General features: G+C 41.1%; 1 protein-coding gene and 1 pseudogene across 11 annotated transcripts in view; one reads left to right on the forward strand and one right to left on the reverse strand.

Annotated features, from left to right (window-relative positions):
- Positions 1-45: 45 nt before the first annotated feature.
- Positions 46-5740, forward strand: LOC120622098 (uncharacterized protein CFAP92-like; annotated as a pseudogene).
- A 13639-nt stretch (positions 5741-19379) lies between these two features.
- Positions 19380-24243, reverse strand: part of IQSEC1 (IQ motif and Sec7 domain ArfGEF 1) — a 385819-nt gene continuing 380955 nt past the window's right edge. For 10 of the 11 annotated variants that reach the window (XM_039886571.1, XM_039886575.1, XM_039886580.1 and 7 more), the window contains one exon: positions 19380-23809. In XM_039886571.1, the coding sequence (XP_039742505.1) occupies positions 23078-23809 (732 nt within the window). In that variant the 3' untranslated portion in view covers positions 19380-23077. The remainder of the gene's footprint in view (positions 23810-24243) is intronic. The other variant, XM_039886579.1, reaches the window with a different exon arrangement.

Genomic DNA, 24243 nt, shown 5'->3' on the forward strand with positions numbered 1-24243 from the left:
GCCTTCTACAATGGGAGAAGCAGCTAGGGCTCTCTCAGCCCCTAGATGGAGGTGGGCGTAGTGGGTATTTTATAGCAGAGCCCTGGCTTTGGATCAGATAGTCTAGATTTCAATCCAGTGCTGCCACACACTTGCTGTGTGACCTCACGTGAATCGCTGTACCTCTCTAAGCCTCGGTGTACTCATCTGAGTTGGAGCTCACAATCACTAATAGAATTTTCACGGTATTTTAAGGACTTCAGTGACAAAAGCAGAAACTCTATATGGGAGAGATTTGGGATGGGTGGGGGGATCTGAGTTTACAGAGCCCATTACTTCCTTTGCCTTTATCTCATACTATAAGTAAGGGTTAGGGGTGTTATAGGTGCTCACAATCAGGGCAGGAATTCCTTACAGATTGAATGAGTGGGCAGATGAATGAACGAACGAATGAATGAATGAATGCACTCATTTCTAAATTTGGATACATCTACTTAACTTGCCAGACCTTGTCTGTACAGCAGGTCTGAGACAGAAAGTCTTGCCCCCAGGGGAGCCCAGGCCTGGGGGTCTTATCCATGCCCATCTCCTAGCAACTGTCAAACACAGTTGCACTGCCGGACCTCACTGGCCCTTTTTGTCCCAGTGGACAGACCGTGTCCTTGGGAGCCTCCAAGCCCAGGCGGCTGTGCAGGGGATGTGAGAGCTGACTAACGCGCTACGGTCCGAGCCCCGGCTGCTGCCTAGTGCATCCACTCGCAGATACTGTTGGTGCCTCGAAGTGACCGTGTGTCCCACCTGCCTCCAGCCCCCAAAGCCCATCACTCAGGCTTCTCAGTTCCCTCAGCCTTCGACTGCCCCTTTCCTCTCCCTCAGAATTTGTACATGCTGTCCCCTGCACGTGGTTTGCCTGTCCCCAAATGGCAAACAAACATTTTGTTTTGGTGCAGCTCTCCCTAAGGCCTCCCTGAGTGGAAGCACAGGGAATTCTCCTCCAACCCTTGTGGTTCCGGGGGGCGGAACTACACTCACCTGAGGTAGATATTCCAGAAGTGGCAGATGATTGACTTCTGATTCATGAAAGGAGGAGCAGCTGGGGCTGGAGGAGAGAAGAGACTCAAGTCAGAGAAAGTGAGGTTATTCAATATCATGATTACTGCCAGCCCCCATTCTCGGTGGTTCATCCATTCATTCTCCACCTTTATTGAGTCCCTACCTTGTGTCAGGCAGTGTCCCAGGCCTTGGCCATTCAACCCAGAACAGGACAAGGGAAGGGAGGGAGGAGAATGGTGGGTGGTCCTGAAAGAGGAAGGGCTTATCTCCTGAGAGCAGAGGGTGGTGACAAAAGTGACTTTTATTTTCTTCCAGCCAGGAGGGCTGTGTGTGTAGGACATTCTTCAGCATGTCACTGCTTAACTGAGAGTGGGAGGATGAGGACAGGGCGAGTATGGGGCTCATGCCCTCCATGGACAGCTTTTACCAGTCCGTGAACGAGTGTGATGAGGAGGAGTACCTGAAGGTCAGGGCCCAGGCCCAGGAATCAGATTCTGACCAGTGCAGCAGCATCGAGTCATTAGAGAGGCCTGCCAGCACTTTCAACACTGATGTGTTTCAGGTTGTCCCCTGTAAATTCATCATCTCACTGGCCTTCGCAGTGAATATTGATAAGTGCCAGAGCAGAATTCCAAGACCCTCTGCAAAAAAGTGATGGACTAATGACCAGGAGTTTAGGGCACATATGCTCCCTCTACCAGCTCCCCACAGTAGGTGGATTCCAGGAGCAGAGGTCAGGAAAGAAACTGCAATTTTAGGGATCCACTTTGAAACAGGCAAACTGTGTGCTCTTCACATATTTAGTCCTCTCAATAACCCTAAGTAGGTGATGTCATTTCTGCTTTTTGCAGGTGAAGAAATGACAGAGAGATTAAGGCCTTAGTTCCCAAAGACTGGTTATACATCACCTAATTCCTTATTTAAAATACAGATTTTCAGATGTATTGAATCTCTGAGTCTAAAGATATCTCAATTAGCTATTTCTGAAACAATACTGTGTAACAAACCCAATCAAGCTCCCCAATTCAGTGGTTTCAAATAGGAATCCCTTGTTCTCCTGGATGAGCACATTAGCTGATCCAGCCTGGGCTCCTTGCAGTGGCTCTGCTTTGCTTCATGTGTCTCTCATCTTCCTCATATGGTTAACCCAAACACATTCATATTATGGAAAGGCAGAAATACAGCAGAGGGCAAGCCCAGTCACCCAAGCACTCTTCAAGTCTTTGGGCACCTCCCACCTACAAACATTTTATTGACCAAAGCAAGTCACATAGTTGAACTCCAAGATTAGGGGCAGAGAAAAGTACTCTACTTTTTTTGTATGTCTACTTAAACCATCCTGCCCATGTAGCTGTCAACTACAGATATTTTGGAGGCTATTTGGTTAGATGTATACCATATTTAGAACTGATCTATCTTCTTGGTTAATTGAACTTTTTGTCCCTAAACCTCCAGAAAGGCCCTCCCCATTCCCACCTTTTCTCACCCCCCCCCCAAAAGAATATTGGTCTCACTGTATGTGTATGGAAAAATATGTACTGCCACTGAAATGTCTGAGTCATTCCCCAGAGGAGAGGGTACAGGACACCATCTTTTGGCAACATCTCATCTCTTTTGCTATTACTTTTACCTCCTACCCTTGGTTTTATCCTATCCTACACTTCAAATTTCTGTTTTGTGCTGAACTTGCTTTTTCCATGTTGAAAAAATGCCATTGCCCCAAGAGCCAAAAGTAAATGGGAACTGAAAAAAAAATTGACGATGTCTTAGATGTTTGAGAGGAAATACGCATATTTGTTTTTACTTTGCTGTTTTGTTTGAAACACCTATATAGTATTCTATTGTCTGTTTCTAATTTAGAGAGAGAGCGAGAGAGAGAAAGTGTGAATGCACCCTCTAGCGGGCCATTGCATCAATGGCTTGTTGCATACTGCTCTGCCCAGTAAATCACTGATACCAAATCTTGGAGGAGAGTTCAGTGGCATGTAAACAGATTTGAGATTCCAAGGGAAAATGAGTAGCTATTTATAATCAGTACTGATTGACCAGAATTTTAAAATGCGAGATTTCCACTAGAAATTGTCCTGCTTTGTAGTTTTACTTAGCAAGATATTTCCATAACATAAGGCAACTTCAAATTACAATTGAGAGAAATTTTATAACAATAGAATCTCTATGCTTGAGGAACACTGTTGCTACATTCACTGAAGCCAGGGGAGAGAGATTTCCGGGAGAGAGATTTCGTGCTGTTATGTGCCTGGAGAAACAGGAGAACATCAATTTGCCAAGAAGCAAAGCTTTTAGAATACTCCCTAACTTTTCCCTGTCCTTACTGGAGGACATTTAAGTTGTTTCCAAATTTTTTCTGTTACAATTCTGCAATAGCCCTCTTTGTATGCACATTTCTGGGTGTGTGTTGGGGGTGGGGGTACTTCTGTAGCCTGAATTTCAAAACGTGGAATTGCTGGGTTTAAGGTACAGCAGGTCCTTGAATAATGTTTTCATTAAGTCATTTCATTATAACATTGATGAAATACCATAGGGACTTAAATCTTGTTTCTAGCAATTACCCTGTGGTAAAATTGGTTTCATTATATGTTGTTCATTTAAAGTCCAGGACCTATCAACGACATTAAGTGAGGACTTACTGTATGCATTTACATTTTCTTATAGATACTGTCAAATTGCCCACCAACCGGGTTGTAGCAATTTTCCCTCCTGTTGACAGGAAATAAGAGGGTCCATATGTCCACTTGCTAGTTCACCTTGGATGGAATCAGAACACAGACCTATAAAATGCAGCAAGATTTCTGATCAGTTGCAACTTCACAAGAAATTCTAATGTCTCCCAAGGACTGGCTAGAGAAGCTATATTCCAAGCTCTGCACAAAAGCTAACTCTTCAGGTGGCACAGAATTAATACAGAAGCAATCTGCTGGGTGTTAAAAAGTTGAAAATTTGAAAACTACAGCTTTATATATAGTAGTTACATTTTCATAGAATAAAATTTGGATTCAATATTTATGGAGCTCCTGAAGCATCTTCTTATGGTGTGCAAAGCCCTAGACTGGAGAGTTCAGTTTAATGTCAAGAGCAGGCAGTGGAGGCCCTGGGTTCTGGCTGATGCCCAGCTTTATTTTCTGCATTCTTTCACCCCATCTACCCTACTTCGTTCAGCTTCACTCATGAGGTTTTGCTGGGCTCTGTCCTCTGCCTGAAATGTCTGTCAGCTTTGCTTCTACAAGACTCTGCTGAGGTCCCTTTGGGAGTTTCCCATACCACTCCCAGGAAGAGATTACCCCTACTTCCTCTGTTGTTCTTCAGAACCTTATTTATGCTGCTGGTATTGCATAAATCACACTGTGCTATGATTTTTCTTTTTTACTTGCTTCTTACTGCTGAGACTAGCTAGAGGCAGGTGAAGCGCCTAAAGTGAAAAAATATAAGGAGACACTCACTGTCAGAGTCACGCATTTAAATTTTGCACCCTGGTGCCTAGTCCTCATCCAGAGTAGCCTGCTACTGTGCTCACTAGGAGGGCTTGACCTGCATCTTGTCCTTCAAGCCAGGCAAGCAGTGTGGCAGTTTGCAGCCTTTCATAACATGGGGCTCTTTCTTGTTTCCAGAGAACCGTGGAAACAGATCTGCTTTCCCATGAGAGGTGAAAGCAAGACTCATTAAATCTATATCTTCTAGGTCATAAAGGAAAATATATAAGTTTGATTGAAAAATGTAGGAAATACCCCCAATGGAGAAACCTGTTGCAAAGCTTCGCAGTTTCTACCACATTGAGTATTTCCTTCTGCCAGATGACAGAGAGCCTAAAAAAGTTGACACGGTAGTGTTTCCAGCAGTGGTCAAAGTCTTCCTGGATTCAGGAGTAAACGCTTTTTTTGTGTGTGTAGCCTTAGCATATAGCCTAATACTCACTATACAAAGTGTGCTTGCTTTTCCTGGAACTTGCTAGTAATGTAGGATCTTGTGCACCACCCTAGACCTACTAAAAGAAAATCTGCACTGACCTAATGATAACAATTACATGATTTTCTATTTAGATATTTTTACGTAACAATCGCTTTGGTGTTTCAAAAGTTTTGTAGCTCTTGCAAGTTCTTCCTTTGTGTGTGTGCATATGATTACACCTGCCTGCCCACCTGTGGCCCAGCTTGGCCAGGGATTGGAATCACTAGAAAGGACACCATTTGTAGGTAATTGCTTTGACTTATTTTTTTCCCAAGAACCCAGAAGCGTGACAGGGCCTAGTCCAATGTGAGTTGGAACCCAAGAGAGAGTCAAAAACAGAAGTCAGACAGGTGGAGAGCAGGGCCTAGCTTCACTGCCAGTAGGGCACGGGCGGCAGTGGTGGGTACTCCTAGACTGCTGAGCCTCTTGGCTTTCCACACTGAAAATCTCTTGGTATTTTTTTACACAGACTGTGAGGCCATGAAATGAAGAGGACAAAGTCTGGATGTCATGGACCCAAATTTTTAACATCAACGTGACAAAGGAATTACTAAAGAAAACAAATTTTCACAAAATAAACTTGGGGCTCTGGTACACTAAGGACAAAGTTTCAAGAAAAGTCAGGTATTATTGATTAAAGATTGCTGGGTATTCAGAAAATGTAGGATCTTTTGGTAAGTCAGATATTTGTGTTTCATTTGAAATGTTTCTAGAGGCCTGTGGCTTCTCACCAGTAACAAGATAAAAGCCAGCATCCCTTCATTTCCTTCATGTAATTTTCCTGGTGCACACATTGGTTTCTGTATCAGTAGTAAGTCATCCCTCCAGGATGCACTCAGGTTTTAGGAAGTACCACCACTCCATGTCTATGTGCATGCACATTAGCTACCACCTCCACTTCCGCCACTTTTCGGGACCTCCTGTCCCTGGCCGGTGCCAACATGGGCACCCGACCCCAGAAAACATTTTTTAAAATCCCACCACCATGACACCGTGTTAACATTTTTACAGAGATCCTCTAGAGTCTTACTTGTGTCAATATTATAACAACTCCAGGAAGTTACCTTTTGAACTGCCCTTGAAGGAGAATGCTGGGAGAAGTAGAAAGACCCAGGCTTTGCAGTCAGATAACTGAATTCAACTTTGTCTTCATCTTGAATTAGGTGGTGACCTTGGGCATGTATCTCCTTTTTCTGGTCAGATGCCTGGAGGCAGGGCAGTGGGAGTGATCCCCCAGGCACAAGCAAGAAGGAGAATGTGCATTATCTATAGAGAATTTGAAAGCAATAATAAAACTCAGGCAATTAAACTATGCCATGGCATTAATTGTAAAGATGCATCCCCATTTTTAGACATGTTAAAAAATAAGAGTGATGTGCATCTGAAAATCAATGAAGAATGGTACTATTATTGCTGTTGTCAGCACCTTCCAGACAAGTACGATTATTCTCATTTTATAGTAAGCATAGTGAGACGGTGAAGTGAATGACAGTGCCAGAATCAGAACCCAGTTTTTTGTGACTGGAAAATCTCTGGCTTCTCCAGGTTTCCAGCCTGACTTCTCAAAGGAGTCTTTCTGACGTTGGGTGCTTAGGGTTTCTGATTTTTAATCTTTCATTTATATTCAGGATTTCTTATCCTCAGCACTATTGGCATTTTGGGTCAGATCATTTCTTGTTGTGGGACTGCCCTGTGCACTGTTAGGATGTTTAGCAGCATCCGTGACTCTACTCACTAGCTTCCAGTAGTAGCCTCTCAATTGTGACGATCAAAAATTTCTTCAGACATTGTTCCCTGGAGGGATGGGGTAAAATTGCCCCTTGCTGAGAACCACTGGTTTATAACTAAACTATTAATTGTAGGGTTCTTGTGTGAGAAAATGGAATTTGAGGTGACTTTTCTCATTTTGACCAGAAGAAAGATCCATGTCCTCAAAGTGTGGGCTCTAAATCACCTGCATTAGATGCACTTGAAGTTCCACCTAAATGCAGATTCAAGGGCCTGTCCCAGAATTTCTGGCAAACATTGGAGCAGGGGTGCTGGGGTGGATGTATCAGGAAAGCTTCCTGGAGAAGAGGCCATGGGAGCCAGATTGGAAGGGTAAATGGAATCAGCTGGCTAGAAAAGGAAGGAGGAAAGGTGTTCTTGGCCCTGCAGGGAGGGCCCATGGGCTTTTTGCTGAGTGTTCTTGAAATGACAGCACCTGCTCTTCCTTGAACCCTGTCTCAAGACTGGCATCACTGCCTCTTAGGTTAAGTAATTTTTTTCTATTAGAAAAACCAGTGTATCCTTACTTTGTAAAACATTTAGAAATAGACTAACATAAAAGAAAAAAAAAAATTAAAATCACATGATGCATGACCAGAGATAGTCATCACTAACATCTCCCTGTTGTTTTATATATGGGTATAAATTTTAACAAAAATGGACCTAATGGTGTAGGGAGGAGGCAAGAGAATTAAAAATGTTACTAAAGCCACATTCAGAGACTGCGATATGCTGCTCAGCCCTACAGCCAGGCCAGGAGGACACCTTCAGAACAGAGTAAGGTTTCTGCTGGGATTGCTAACAACCCATTCCCCTGTGAAGGGGAAACAGGAGCCAAGAGTCATTGCCTATGGCAAAAAGCGTGGGGAACCTCAGGATCAAAGGCTGGAAACTGCCAACAGGCCTTTCACTTTGTATATTCTTACCTTTTCTGGATAGTACTCTTCCCCTTCCTCACTGTATGTCCATATCAAAGGAAATGGGTTAACAGAGTCTTTTAAACAATAACTCACAGGAACTAAAAAGAGTGATATAAAAACTGAATTCCCTGAACACTCAGCCCACCGTCTACTCACTATATTTCCAAATCCCTCTTGGTCCCTCTCACTCTCTGCCTCTGAGAGGAGACCACACTCAGTCTGTGGAGTGTTACTCCTTTTCTAATAAACTTTCCTTTTGACTCTAACTTTGGCAAGTGTATTGAATTCTTTCTTCATTCTCCGCCAAAAGGCCCCTTTCTCTCTGTACAGGGCTTGGTCTCCCCATCACTTGGGGAAATTTGCCCTGTCTTGCATTACTAGTATACATGTTGTTTTAAGTCCTGCCTGTTTCACTTAAAAAGATACCACTCTTGTTTCTTGGGAGTGCAGAAAGGCCATAAGAGATTTGTTTTGTGTTACAAAGGGGATAGGAAATTCATTTTGATGCACTGTAGGTCATGTGCCTGAATTAGTTAGCTTTCCTCTGCTGGTATTAAAGGTAACACCCCAGTTAAGAGTTAGCATTTCTCTTTATTAAAACTGCTCAGCCTTTTGATTTCTCAGTATCGGATAAAGACAACATCATTCTTGAAGCCCCCGCCACCCAGGTCATAGTTGATTCAACTCTTGGCCATCCCATTCACCCAACACCTAATTGGCATCCCTAGATGTGTGTTATTCTTTGGAGTTCTCTCCTCCTCAGCTGACTCTTCTCTCTGCACCCAGGTTTTTCCTGGTTCCTCTCTCCTCTCATTGTTTCATGACCTTTCTAGGTCACCCTTTACCCTGGCACTGAATTGCTCTACAACTTTTCATGGCTGCCCAGTACCTTCGGGAACCAGTCTGACTCCTGAGTGCAGTCTTAAAGTCATCTTATAATTTGTTCTCCAAGGCTCCTTTCTCATTGCCACTCCTGCCTTCATACCTAGTCCATCTCCTACTCTCTGAAGACACTAGGCTTCTCCTCATTGTAGGGCCTGCATTTGGCTATACCTAGGGGATCTTAACCTCATCTCTACCTCCAAAATTTTTTGAATTAATTAATTTATTTTTATGCTGACATTAGTTAATGAAATCCAATACGTTTCAGCTGTACACTTTAACATTAAGGCATATATATATTTACACTGTATGTTCACCTACCATAGTAAGATTTCTGTCACCACATATTTAACCCCCTTTACCCCGTCTACTTCCCCCCTCACCCTACCCCCTGCCCTCTGGTAACCACCACTAGTCTATGTCCACGAGTCTCTGTTTATTGTCCTGTTCATTTGTTGCTTTTAGGTTTATATGCCACATATAAGGAATGTCATGTGATTTTCACCTTTATCCGTCTGGTTTATTTTGCTCAGCATGATTATCTCGAGGTCCATCCATGTTGTTGCAAATGGAAGTATTTCATCTCTTCTTATGGCTGAGTAATATTCCATTGTATATATGTACCACCGCTTCTTTACCCAATCATCTATCGTAGGATACTTCGGTTTCTTCCATGTGCTGGCCACTATGAATAATGCTGCTATGAACATCGGTGTGAAAATATCTTTTCAGATATGAGTTTTCAAGTCTTTGGGGGTAAATACCTATGATAGTGTTTTAGTCTGTTTCTCTCTTTAGTTCTGTTAGTAATGGCTTTACATATTTCAGGGCTCCCTGATTGGGAGCATATTTATTAATAAGTGTTATGTCTTCTTGGTGCATCATTCCTTTTCTCATTATGAAGTGTCCTTCATTATCTTTCTTTACCTTTTTTATTTTGAAGTCTATGTCTTCGAAATTAGTACCTCTACTCCTGCATTTCTCTGAATGTCGTTTGCTTGAAATATCATTTTCCACTCTTTCGTTTTGAGTCTATATTTGTCTTTGGAGCTGAGATGTGTCTCCTGGAGGCAGCATATGGTTGTGTTTTGTTTTTTTGATCCATTCTGCAACTCTATGCCTTTTTATTGGTGAGTTCAGTCCATTTACATTCAGGGTGAATGTTGAAATATGAGGTCTTCTTATAGCTATTTTATCTTTTGCTTTTTGGTAGCTTGGTTTTTCCATCGCTTCCTTGTCCTTGTGTGTCTGTTTTGTTTTGTTTTGTTTTGGGCGGGGGGCGGGGTTTAGCTTTTGTGGTTTTCCCCTCTGGTTCTTCTTGTTTTATGTTATATACTTCAGTTCTGAATCTTTGGTGTGTAGTTCCCATTACGAATAGTATAGGATAGTCATATATATATATACATATATATGTGTATATATATATATAAGCTTATTTTCTGAAGCTTTTTCTCTTTCTTTTTGAACTGCTTTGTCACCTTCGTTGTGCATGGTATTTAATGGGTTTCTCTGCCTGGGCATTAATGGACGTGTATTCTGCTTTTTTTCCAGAAAGAAGATTTAGTATATAATGGTCCCTAGCCTGTTGCAAAGAAGGTGTATATATATATATATATATATACACATATATATATATACATATATATGTATATACATATATATGTATATATCTACATTTGTCTATTTTCATCTGCATGTGCCTTATCTCCATTCCTCTTTGCAAATGTGGATCTTTGAATCCTCCCCTTTTCAGTCATTGTTATTTCAATTTGTCCTTATGTATGCTGAATGTTCATACCTATCTTGCTATAGCAAATCTCTTCTTATTTTTAAGCTTATAATGTCCTGCTCGTAGTAAGGGTTGCACTCCTGTGCTTCTATCAGCCTGGTAGTCGCCTTTCAACTAATTATGTTTATTTATTTTTTATTTCTTGTCATTTTGTTTTAGGTGAGCTGACCCCTTTCAGTATTTCCTGTAATGCAGGCATTGTAGTGAGAGAATTCCCTCAATTTTTGTATGTTTGAAAAGGTCTTTATTTCTCTTTCATATCTAAAGGAAAGCTCTGCTGGATACATTATTCTTGGCTGGTTGGTTGTTCCTTTCACTTAATAATTTGAATACTTGATTCTACTCCTTCCTTGCTTGTGAGGTTTGTTCTGAGAAGTCTCATGATAATCTAATGGGTTTTCCTTTATAGGTTACCGTCTTCTTTTCCCTGGCCGCCTTGATAATTCTGTCATTGTTGATTTTTGATCATTTTAACACAATGTCTTGGTGAAGGCCTTTTTGGGTTGTGAGAGTTGGGTGTTCTGTTGACTTCTTGAATTCCAAGCTCCAGCTCATTCCTTAGATTTGGGAAATTCTCATCAACTATTTGTCTGAAAATGCTTTCTAGTCCCTACTCCTTTTCCTTGCCTTCGATAATGCCCATTATTCTTCCATTATGTTTCCTCTCCTGATGGTATCAACTAGTTCTTGTACTTCTCTTTCATTATTTTTCATTTTTCGTTTTCTGTCTTCTTCCTTCTCATGTATTTCTAGATTTCTGTCTTTGATATCACTGATCCTTTCCTCCATTTAGTCGACTCTATTTCCAAAGCTTGTTATTTCATTTTCCAACTCTTGCAGTATGTTCTTTATCTCCAGAAGGTTTATTCGGTTCTTTTTTAGGGTTTCAATCTCCTTACTAAAGAACTCATTCTGCTCGTCTAGTTGTTTTTTTCAATTCCTGAAACTGTTGATATGAATTGTTTCGGATCTCATTGAGTTTCTTCAGAAGTATCATCCTGAATTCTCTGTCATTTAAGTTGCATATTTCTATGTCCGTAAGCTTATTTTCTGAAGCTTTTTCTCTTTCTTTTTGAACTGCTTTGTCACCTTCGTTGTGCATGGTATTTAATGGGTTTCTCTGCCTGGGCATTAATGGACGTGTATTCTGCTTTTTTTCCAGAAAGAAGATTTAGTATATAATGGTCCCTAGCCTGTTGCAAAGAAGGTGTTTTCTTTTGGTTTCCAGTAAGTGATGTCTAAACCTCTTGCATCTCTGCTTTATATGAAGTCTTAATAATATCTTTTTTTCTTTATAGACATTTAATCACGTTCTCTACCCTCAGTCTCAGTCCCTTTCAGTGTTAGTGACAGTTTCAGTAGTGCTTGCTCAGATTCCCCTGGGGCTCCACTTTTTCTGTCTTGGATGGTATGGGGGGTGGGGTCTTCTGGGTTGGGGAATAGGGACTGCATCTCAGCTTTGGCTTTGCAACCGTGGCTGGTAAAAATCAACTGTTGTTTCTCTGCCATCCCTGCTTTTGTGCCGTCCCCTTTTCTCTGCCTTCTGATCCGATGACTGGACTGCCGTGGGCTGTGTGGAGCTCACATCCCTCCCAGGCAGGGCTGTTCAGGGAGCTCGCCATACCTTTCCCCGCTCCCCCCGCTACAGGGAGCTTTAGCAGGTGGGAGAGGTAGTTTCTTTGTTTCCCCCTGTCCAACACCCGACACTGGGGGTTCTGACCTGTGGTAACTCTTATGTGCAGATCCCATGCTCAGATGTGCTGGTGTGCAGTTTGGGTATTATTTGTTGAGTTTAAGATGTTCAGCTTATTGTTGTTTCAAGGGAAGAGATCCAGGGACGTCTCTCACTCTGTGTTTCTGACGTCACTCTCTCTTTTCTTAATTTTGAGTTTGCTATTTCTTTTCATTCTTTCATTTTTATTGATGTAATTTTCCTTGGATTATTGTTTTACTTATATCACAGATTCTAGTATTGAAAGAAATTCTACAGTTTTAGTTTCTATTTTTCTTTTGACTCAAGAGTAATTTAAGAGAATTAATAACATTTCCAGTTGGAAGGGACTTTTTGATTTTATAGTTATTTTCTAGTTTTACTGTGTTGTGATTGGAGAAAATGTTTGTATTTCCTCCTTAAGGAATTTATTGATGTTTTCTTCATGCCTTAATATATGGTCTACTTTCATAAATTGTTTCATGTGTGCCTGAAATAAGGTGTTTTCTCTAATATTGGGCCATGTAGTCTGGTATCTAGCCACAAGAAACTTTTCATTTTTCTCTTCTTAAATTGTCTTGGATGCAGCATGGTGTTAAACTGTTGTTAATTTTTTTTCTTGCATCTTCTATCATTTTTGCTTTTTGTTGCAGATTGCTGCTGTCTTATTTGATGCATAGATATTCATTACTATTATATCTTCATTGAGAATTATAGCTGTTAGCATTATTGTCACTGTATTGTTTTTAAGGCTGAATTCTACCTTGTCAGATATTAAGACTGAAACTTCTTCCCCACCTTTTTTGGTTTGCATTTGCCTGTACACATTAGTTCATTTCTTTGTTTTCCCTTTCTGAATTTTTGTGTTAGGTATGCCTGGGGTACATTGGCATAGAGTTGGTTAGGTTTTGCTTTGTGATTTTAGGTAGACTGAATATACGATTTTTCTATATCTTTGCCATGACTTCATGGAAGGCAGGGTATAGTTTCCAACCCTTTGACTTTGGATTTGATTTTGTCAATGTAATTTTAGTGTACATGGCATGAGCAAAGGTTTGAAATGTGTTTGCATGGTTGGGCTTGTCGTCCTGTACTCTAGCCCTTTGCCATGAACAGGCCATACCTCAAATAGGCACTGGTTCAAGGATAATGAGGAACAGTCATAGACCCAACCTGCAGCTCAGAGCAGAGCCCAGTCTAGATCAGCTAAACCCCAATTAACCTGCTGATGCATGGTTGAGAAATAAATGTATATTGTTTAATGCTGTTAAATTTTGGGGTTGTTACACAGAATTATTATGGCAATAGTTGAGTAATACATAAGCCAATCTTAAAATATTTTAAATAGGGGATCTAAATACACATTTATTGGTACATCTATTTGGTATTCTTGCTGTAATATTTTATATTGTAAGTTACTGTGTGTATTGTTACAATTATTGTGTATCTTTCACTCTGAAGGCTCTCCTCCTCTCTCCCCTCCCCCAACCCTATTTGCTTTATTTTGTTCCTGTATTTGGGAAAGTTTGTATTTTTGTTCTAGATTACATTTATAACACCTTCATATAATGTTCTTAGTTCCCCTTTTTGTTACTTAGCGTTTTACTATTTGTCTTTATCAGGTTTAATAATATCATTTGGTTCTCACCTATTAACAATCCAGCAGTGAATAGTTTATTCTGCTCTTCTTTCTCTTTCTTCTCTTCCCATTTAAAAATTTGTTTTTAATTTGTCTGAACATATAACTTTACATACTATTTTTCTATACTTATTGACACAATGTTTTAGTCTTAGATCTATATAAATATATCCATTGCTTATCATCAGTCCTTTTGCCAAAATTTCTCAAATCTTTTGATTGAATGGTTCGTCCTGTGACAGATTCCTCAGAAAGGACTCATAAGGAGTATATTCACCACATTCTTGTATATTCAAAACCTATTGAAAGCTGCTTTCTTATATTATTGATATCTAAAAGTCAGCTTGGCTAGATATAAAATCCTTGACTCATGGGTTTTCTTTTTGAGTCTCTTTAAAATGTTGTTCCTCTGTTATCTTGATTTGCATGTTATTTTGAGGTACCTGGTACCAATATGATTTTCCTTTCTTTGTAATTGACTTGACTTTATTGCCTGGAGGTCTAGAGAATTTATTTACCATCAAAGTTTATTAATTTTACTAGGACATGTTTCTCATTATAATTCTGGGTTAGTTTTTTTCCCAAGGACATAGTGGGACCTTTCAGGATGTAGGCTTAGCTCTTCTTTATCATAGAACATTTTCTTTAATTATAGTTTTACATCTTAGTTCTATTTCATTGTTTTCCTTTCTTCAGGGACTCCAATCATATGTATGCTAGATATTCTTTTCCATCTGCTACACCTCTATTTTCTTTGATCTGTAATACTTCCTTAAGTTTCATTTTTCTTGGATTCTTTTATTTCATCTTCAATGTCCGCTTCCATACTTTCAGTTATATCTATTCTCCTTTGGGGACCTGAGATAATTTTTTATTTTTCTTCATTTTTTTCTGAGTTTAGTGAGCTCCCATTGCACATCTTATTTGTCTATTTTTATTCCGAGTTTCTGATTTGTAGCATTCTTTCATATGTTATTGGTTAATTAAATTTAATTAACAATGAGAATTGTTATAATTTCCCCTCTGCTTTTGGCTTTTTATACTGTTTGCATGTGTGTATTTTTATTTGCTAAAAAGTTTTCTCATATTTCTCCTTAAAGTATTTTTGTATGAAAACTTTGTGTTTATTTGTATTGGATTTTCTAAGATCAACAATAGCAAGGATGTTATGGGGAAAGGCTAGGGCTTGGTGATTGGCTTGATTTCTTAGTCCAGTAATATCCTACTTTGTCGATATGGTAACTGCAATTCCTTTAATAAAATATATTTTATTTTTATATCTGTCTTCTGATTTTTTGACAGCATCTTGTTTTAATAGGGCCCTTATCTTAGCTGCTTCCTTCTTTCTCTTCAATACCAAATGTCCAAGGGAAATCTTCCTTTTCCTAGGTGCTTCTCTCTTCTCCAGAAGCAGTGCCTTCTGCCACTTCTGGTTCCGTGAACTTTCCAAGTCTTTTGTTTTTTATTCCACCAAGTCTCACTTCTCCTCTCAGCATTTCTCTACTCAGGGTTGGTCTGTTCTTATGGATATGAACTCTAATTGGTGTTATATGTGCCCTATCACCATAAAGACCATGCTATTTCCCCTTTTCCATGAAATCCTCACCTGGATTTATATTCTGGTGTGGGATTTTGTGTCAACTCTGCTAATCTAAGATATTTCCCACTGACCTTTCATTAGAACTCATGGGTTTTGCTCTTTCCCGGTTACACTGTCGGTCTGAAAGTGATTTTATATTTGTTCTTTTTCTAAACAGTTCTTGAAAGATGTGGGAAGAGATTCAATATAGATAGCCTCAATTATCTTGTTTTTATTTTAGAATGCTTTATTCCCTATGAACTCTGTGGAAGATGATGATTAAAGTGCTTTAGTTTCTACCTTCCAGGTTTGAGTGGAACTTCTTTCATATAGAACACCGGTCACATTGTGGAGGAGAGGTGGAATAGGGTTAGGAGTGATAGAAAGGGAAGAAAAGATTTCCCTGAAAGGGCTGTAAAGGGTCATGAAGCTATACATTAGAAATGGGGATAAACAGCCTTCACACCATACCTGCCATCAGCCAGCCAATAAATCTTTATTACAGGTGAAGTGGTCACTGAATTGAATGCACTGAACAGAGATGCATCTTAGGTGACACACAGCTACCCAGAGTTACAAAAATGGTGTCAATGTGCATCTCAGGAACTTACCAAGGTCAGTGGTGCCCAAATTCTCCAGGTCTCAAGTCCTTACCAGAATCACCAAATCTGCTCATTAACTCCATTATTTTCTTCTGTTTGTTCTTCGTTCACCAAAATAACACTATCTGCATGGCAAGTACATCATGGGACACCCATATGATTGGCTATTACGCAGATGTTATACTGTTGAGCCATTCAGAACATCAGAATATACATACAAACTTTTACTAAACTATATGCTGTAGAATGCAAGAGTTCCACAGCTAAATATGTTTGGGAAACAGACTATCTTTCAGAGATTTGCAACGCACATCATTTTTTTAAAAGGCTTTGAGAAGTTCTGCGGTAAGTAAACTGATTTAATTTTGTCTACATCAGCATTTCCTGGATGTTTTTTGATTGTGAAAACTCTTTTTCATGAGGGGCACCAAATAACACTTACAAACCTTTTGGGTAACTGAGAAATATGTGTGAAGAAAAGATAGAGTGGAAGTAGACCAAATACTTTATTATAAGTTTTGGGGTGGTGGGATTATGGGTGATTTCCCCCCCTGCTTTTTATGAATCTATTCATTCCAAATACTCTAAATGTTAAAATGCATTTGATAAAAGCTAAAACACAGTGATTAAAACCCTCCAAGCATTTCCCGAATTATTCCTTCAACAAGGAATGCCAGTAGGACCCAGTCTCTCCCCAGCACTCTGGCCTGTCACTTTCCTAGGTCTCTAATCTCATTTTGAACCTACTTTGTGCTACATGTTGAGGTTACAGCAGCGTGCAAGAACAGTCACTGTCCTGACCTTGTGACATGTACTGTAACTAAATTATCACACTTTTGAATATCTAACCACAGGGAATAGATTTCAGAGGCGGTAATGGTCAAGCTAAAGTTTGATTGGTGAAATAAGAGCTAATGAACACAGACGCAAGGAAAAGCAACCTCACTCCTGTCACAGGCCCAGTGACAGGAGGCAACAGTTTTTCTGGGGATCTGAAAGTATCATGTAGCTAGAGTGCAAGAGGTAAATGAGGGAAAGTGATAGGCATGGGCCAGATCATGCAGGCCTCATGAAAGCCACGTTAAGGATCTAACTTTTTTTTTTTTTTAATCATAAGGGGAATAGGAAGCCATTGACATCGCTTTAAACAGGTTGCACCTTAAAATGATTCCTCTGATGCCATGTGGATAATAGATTTGAAGGACCCACTGTGGTAGCCAGGAGACCAGTTAGGGAGTTCTAGTCTAGGTGACACAGCTAATGGCCCAGCGTAGGGTGAGGAATTTGAAGAAATAGACTCAAGAAAATGTAGGACTTAACAATCAAAAGGGCTCGGTGACAATGGATTTGGAGAGTCAAGGACAGGGGTAAAGAACAATTCGTAAGTTCTGATTTATACAACTCTGTGGCGATGCCATTTGCCAAAGTAGGGAACATAGTGAAGGCTCCAGTGTGTGTGTGTATGTGTGTTTGTGTGTGTGTGATCATAAATTTGGTCATGGAGATAATGAGTTTCAAGCACTACTGATAGATCCAAGTAAATATGAGTGTTCAGAGTAGAGGTCTGTGCTGGAGATTCAAATTTAGAAGCTATCGGTATGTAGGAAGTAGACTGAAACTGTGGGCCTGTATGAAATTGCCTATAAATAAGTAAAGGAAGAGAGCTTGGACTTGATCCTCAAATTAACACTTATCAGCTTCATGGAGGAGTATTAGCTGCAAAGAAGACAGTGAAGGCATCCCTAGAGAGGAAGAAGAGAGTGTGGAATCAAAGATGCCAAGGAAGTAGTGTTTCAGGAAGGAATGAGGAAGAGTATCAAAAGCTGCTGAGAGGTCAAGTAACACAAAGGCTATAAATGTAGAGCGGGGGGAAGGAAAGTCAGTGACCATGAACCATGCTTGCAGAATTTTGACTGTGTCATGTATGTTCCCAATTAGACTTCTTAATATCAAGGCTAGCAAAACGCTGAGCAAAAAAGTTTCCATAAATTTTTCGTAAGAATGATTTACACACACTAAGATCAGTCAGTGGTTTTGCTGTGACTCCTCCTCCCCCTTCCAACCATCATTTTCAGATGCATTTTGACAAGACCAGTCCTGTGCTGGTCACTGGAAACAGTGGATCAGATGCACCCTTTGCTCCCAAGGAGCTCACCATCTGGTCGGGGAGAAAAGCACAAAACGCAGAGAATCATCACATCAAAGCACTGGCTTAGTGGTTTACCTACATCAAGCAGCTAGTGACATGGTCTCAGGAACTGTAGACTCAAACAGTGAAGCAAAGCTAAGTATTTCAGGGAATTTTAGTAACCAGCTTCATCTCTTGACGAACCCCTGAAAGGCCTGGGAAAGAGATGGCCACCCAGGTGCAGAAATCTGAGAACATCTTTTGATCTAAATTTACTTCTTTATGAAGGGTGGGCCTTTTGGTCAGCTAATTTTGGTCACAAAAGTTAACCTTTTTTGTTTTCCACAAATTAGATCTACTGGTTTTACTTTATAATACATATTAAAGTTTTTTAATTAGTTTCAAATATACAGCACATTGGTTAGATATTTATATAGTTTATAAAATGTTCCCCCTAATTGCTCCTTCTCTCCTCTGGTTTTCCACCTAGCCAATATATTAATGCTAACTACATTCCCTATGCCATGACTCCCGATCCCCATGACCATCTATCAACTACTTATTTGTATTTCTTTAACCCTTCACTCCTTTCTCCCAGCCCACCAACCCTTCCCCTCTGTCCATCACCAAATTGTCCACTGTATTTGTGAGTCTGCTTTTGATTAGCTCTTTTTGTTCCGTAGATTCTGCATATAAATGAAATCATGTATCTTTCTCTGACTTATTTCACTCAGCATAAGAATCTCTAGGTCCATCAATATTGTTGCAAATGGTAGGATTTCATTTTTTTAATGGCTCAGTAATATTCCATTGTATATATGAACCATAACTTCTTTACCCAATAATACATACTAAAATTTTAAGGCAGCATTCTCTAGAACTGAATTTGGTTCCAGGAAAGGAGAAACAGTACAAGTCAATCATGTTCTCACAGAACTCTTCCAGTAAAATCAGAATTCACCTTCCTGGCTTTTGCACACCACATTAACCAACATGGGAAAATGGGCAGCTTTGACCTCATAAAGTAATCTCTCTCCAAACATTTGGGGACTGGGCCATTGGCGTTTCTTCTCTCAATATGTCTACCTCAACGCTTCATAGGATCTCTAACTTGATGAAAGCACTAAAATTTGTTGAAAGTTACTAGAAATTATAAATACTTTTGACATCTTCAATCAGAGCTGAAGTTGTGATATGCACCTTTATCTTAAGTTTTTGTTCAACATGCTCAAATTAAGTCAGGCCAATCTCTTCCAGGAAACTTAATACCCACAGTCATGACAAAGAATGGACAAACTTGTAAGCTGAAGATCTCTCTGTGGCTAGTAAGGAAACTTTTGAACTTTGCAGAAAAAGAAAGAACCCAAGAATTTTAAAGGATTTATTTGATTTCTCCACATGATCACAGCTATGATATTACATCAATAGAGTCTGTTATTACTCACAAACAGAATGCATATTAAAACAAAACACTCCTTTCCTCCCCAAAGTTACATAATGGGTGCCGGACTTCTTGTGAGCGAGGTGTCTGTTGAAGTCTTTGAACCGTCTGCATTCAAGACCTGATTCTAATTGTTTAAAACAACTTGAAAGTGAATGACAGTTCTCAAGAGGAGACGGAAACTGCACGTGACCTCAGTGACAGAACAGTGAAACTAACATGCACATGAGCTACAAGATATCTCAAGCAGGCTCCTCCTGCTTATCGCTTTTTACCACCCCCACTTCACACTGATTCATTATGCAATTTATTTCCTTGATTATTGTTGTTATTTAAAATACGTACAAAATTACTTGTTTTTTAGGCAGGAAGGATGATGATATTTTACAAAGAAACTGTAAGATGCATGCTTATCTGTAGAGACGTAGCTTCATATGGAATGCTGAGTCAACACTTAGGGTCATGTTTAAATAATCTGCTGTTTTTTCAGCTCATTTTAAAGAAAAACGAGGCTTCTGCTGCATGCAGCGCATGATGGAAAAATCGCTCTATACTGGATAATTGAAGACATTTTTAAGCAAGATGTGCACATCATATTAGGATGAACTTTATTTTTTACATTGTTGTACAATTCATTCATAAACTTAAAAAATACAAATACATGATTTAATTGTTGTCCCAGAAAAGACTTTTGTGATACTACCAGCTGTTTCCTCGAATAGTCTCCTATTCCTGTCAGAAATTATGTATTTGAAATAATTTGTGCGACTTGAGAAAAATGTCCCAAGTGTGTCCTGACAGTAAGAAAGGATAACGTAAACATCCTGGTGGCACTCAGCCTCCTGCCTCCTGGAGGGGCGGGTAGGGAGGCTCTGTGAATTATAGGTCCCTACAGCTGTGACTCTGACAGGTTGGGATCTAGAGAGAACAGTCCCACTAAAGCAACATGGGGGACACCAGTTTATCAGAAGTTTTTGCTTCCCAAATAAGATTTGGGCAATGTGGCTCCAGATTCCTCATTGGAACTATGTATTTCTGGAAACATTTCTCATGACAGATTTGTAAATAAAACACATAGAAACCTCATTGACCTGATCCCAATACACTGTATGTAAAGTTGGAAAAATGGGGAGAAACTAAATTTGTTCAAGAAGCTGGTCCTGGGGCATCCTGACAAAACTTTAGGGCACACCAATGACAGTGTTGGAGGTGAGAGTTCTGAACAGCCCTCAGAGCATGAAGGACACAATGCAGAGAAAGCCCCTCCCACTGGCCCCCATCAATGAATTGTTTTTGTTTCTCACTAATATTTACCTCTTCAGAAAGGGTGACCAAAACCGACTGTATCTTTTCTGGAACAACCTAGATTTTACATTTGGACTCTACCATTGGTACAGAAGGGTGAAGAAAAGCCAGACATTTAATAAGTTATCATTTTACTTCAACTATTTGTCAACAGTAACACTGTTATATTTTGGAAATACACAATAAACAGATGTGGCCTCACACAACCAACACTGATGACACGGTATAATTTGACTTCTCCTTGTCAGAAAAACATCCTTTAAACTAAACAAAAGAGAATGTGAGTGCCTTGGGGAGCCTGGCTCTGAAGGAAAAACAAAGAATTCAGGAGTCAATGCAACCGGGGAGCCTCCTATCAGCAGTGCCTGGCCCAAATCAGGCACTCCTGTGCTTTTTATTTCCCTTTCTGAGCAGATGCCCAAGAGAGACATGCTACACCGACGGGAAGATAAAGGCAGACAAGGTTAAAGTCACACTTCTTTTTTAAAAAGGCTAAACTCTAGATCGCTGTATTTGCTCTCTGTGGAGAAACAAAGTGCTCAGTTTGCAGATTTGCTGGTATGGTGACCTCAATGATATGACAAAGGGGTGGGTGGGGAGGGAAATGGACAGAACCCTCAGCCAGCTGGCCAGGGTGGGTTCCCTTCTGTTGTCTGCCGTCTGGCCACAGCTTGCCACGCCTTCCACGGAGCACAGAGCCCCCATGGCTCACAGTCCTGCGTTAGCTTCGCCCTTTCTGAAAGGGCTCTTCGCCTGGGCAGGTGCCGTGGGGCAGTCCTCGGGTCCCATGGCTTAGGAGCACAGCACTGGTGGCTGCAGTGGCTCGAAAGGCTGAAACTACAAAGTATGGCCCATGGGTGACTCAAGCACAGAACCGGACGCATGCAGCGCCCGGCCCCAGGGGAGTGGATGGTGTCACCACAACACGGAAGCGACAAGAGCACAGCTGAGAGTCATGTGATGCCCTGGAAGCTAACTGGATCATGAGAAGGCAGCAGGGGCTTCACTGGCGAGGGCTGGGCACTTGTCAGCTGAGGTCAGATGGGCCACGGTGATGACACGAGGGTTGTGCTAGCACATGGCTATATGGAATTACAATGATCACAGCTACCACTCAGAAAACAAAACGGGAAACACACACACCGCCCTGGGTTACTAAACACTAGAATCAGTCTGCAGGTTTGACAGAGGTTCCTAGTGGAACCATGCTCAGGGGCTCCTGCCTGCTGCAGCTGGAAACAGGATGAGGAAGTTATGGTTCTAGGGAGACAAAGATGAGAGTTGGTCATTTTCATTTTGGAGATGATACATCTGCGGTATATGGGTGCCTCTCTGAGAGGACTCTGAATGAGTGTGCATCAAATCAAGTGCATACAAAAGAAATATGGATCATGGAAATTCACAGTTATCACAGCCATTAAAGTGTCTATGAATCTGCGTAACTAATATTCTAAGACAACTAGTTCTTAACTAGTCGTCCTGAGTTGCTACTATAGTTTACTGCATTTTATCTATTTGCTTACCTGAAATAACAGAGCAGTTATAATACTGATTACTTATGATAATATTCTGTTAATAAAATAAGGATTTATACAAAGCCATTTTGGACTTTTTAAACAGTTAGATGCTATGTTACTTGGCACAGTTAGTAATGATTGCGTAAAGATTTTAGTCAGTCCTAGAGGGACTTCTCTTCTTTTTACGAAAATATGGATGTATCTGACTTTGTTCCTAGCATTTAGTTTTTGGTCTACATTCTCGCACATTCATCTAGGTATTGTCTTCCTATTAGGTAAGTAGAGCTCTTTGTAAAGTCTACACTGCTAATTTTGTGGATTGAAACATTTGCCTTTCACACACAAATACTACCTATACAGTGTGTGTATGTGTGTGTGTGTGTGTGTATGTGTGTGTGTGTGTGCATATATACATTTATTTATTTATTTATTTATTTATTTATTTATTTATTTATTTATTTATTTATATATATATTTATATCATATAAAGTTTACTTACGTATTTTCATCAACCATATCAGGTCTACTTAATTTTTTGCCCATTGTCAATAAAAGAGCAATAATGCAGCAAATTTTGGGTTGTTTTGTTCTGTCTCTGGTTTTTTGTGTCTCGTTTCTTCTTTTTCTAGGCTGGGTATTCATATGCATGTATAATTAGGGAGCAGAGAGCTGAAGGCTGCAGTGGGGTACAGGGCAGTTCAACATCTACTTGGCTGGAGGCACCATTTCAAGGCTGATGGTGGCTGAGGACCACCCCTTGGGTTGAGGTGGATGGAACCTGGGGTGCCAATGCTAAATCAAATCAGGAGCTTTGTTCCCTATGACACAAGCCCATGGGCTCAAGGGGTTCCATCCAGGCTGTGGGGGAGCAGGGCGGGAAGATGAAAACAGAAGTGTTCTGGGTCTGGTCTGAGGCTGGCTGCCCCAGGCATGCCTCTGTGTGGTGTGCACTTATTCCAGGAAGTCTGGCCCCCATCCCGCAGCTGTCTACACAATTGTGCTGATGCCGCTGGGTTTGGCCTTGCTGCTGGTGGCGGGCGGTGGGGCAAGGGGCTGCCCATGGTGGTGTGCTGTGTGGCCTGTGTGGCCAGGGTGGCCAGTGTGGGCTGAGGGCAGCAGTGGGTGCCCGTGTGAGTGGGCCCCATAAGATGGGTGCCCCCCGTGGGGGCCATGGTGGTACTGGTGTGCATGCTGGACGTGCTGAGGGGGGTGGTAGTGGTGGGGAGGCGGGTTCTGCTGCATGTGGCAGTACTTGGGTATGGTGCCCATGCATCTGGGCCTGTGGAGGGCCTTCTGCCAGCCCCTGGTGATGGCCAGCCATGGAGTGCTGTGGGTGGGGCAGGCTCGGTGGGTGTGGGGGTGGTTGGGGAGGAGCTGAGGGCAGGTGAGCCTGAGGAGGGGGCTTCCCTCTCTTACTCCCAAATAAGGAGCCCAGGAGGGAGGATGAATTAGGCATAGTCTGGTGTGGGCGAGATGGACACTCTCGTGTTGATGTAGCTCTCCGGCGCATGTGAGGACTGCTAATGATGGACCCCTAAAAAGGAAATTCATAGAAATCAAAATTAAAAGATCTTAAAGCACTTATGTCAGAATGATTTTTTTAAAAAAATGTAAAAAGTTCACCCACTGACTGCTAAGCCTTAGTTCAACTCACTGGCCACAGAGGATAGGGCTGGGTGAAGTTGGACTCTGGTGCCACCTCCTCTCAAGCTACTGTGGCAGGTCAGTTGTGCGGGGAGGGGGAGCATGGAGGGACATTCAGTAGCCTTCCAGTGAGAAAAGTGGGAGGTAGGACAGGAGAGGAGAGACTCCTTTCTGGTCAACCGTAGTAGCAGCACAAGTTTAGGCTCTCATCCTGACAAGCACCCTGCCACGGTGGGCAGCCTGAGCTTTCAGACCAGAACAATTTATTTGGTGATGTCTGTGAGTGGTGTGTGCTGAGGAAAGTGGGGCAGGCTAGTGTGCATG

The sequence above is a fragment of the Pteropus medius genome, unplaced genomic scaffold (genome assembly GCF_902729225.1).
Source record: "Pteropus medius unplaced genomic scaffold, Ma_sr-lr_union100, whole genome shotgun sequence".
Classification (NCBI taxonomy): Eukaryota; Metazoa; Chordata; class Mammalia; order Chiroptera; family Pteropodidae; genus Pteropus; species Pteropus medius.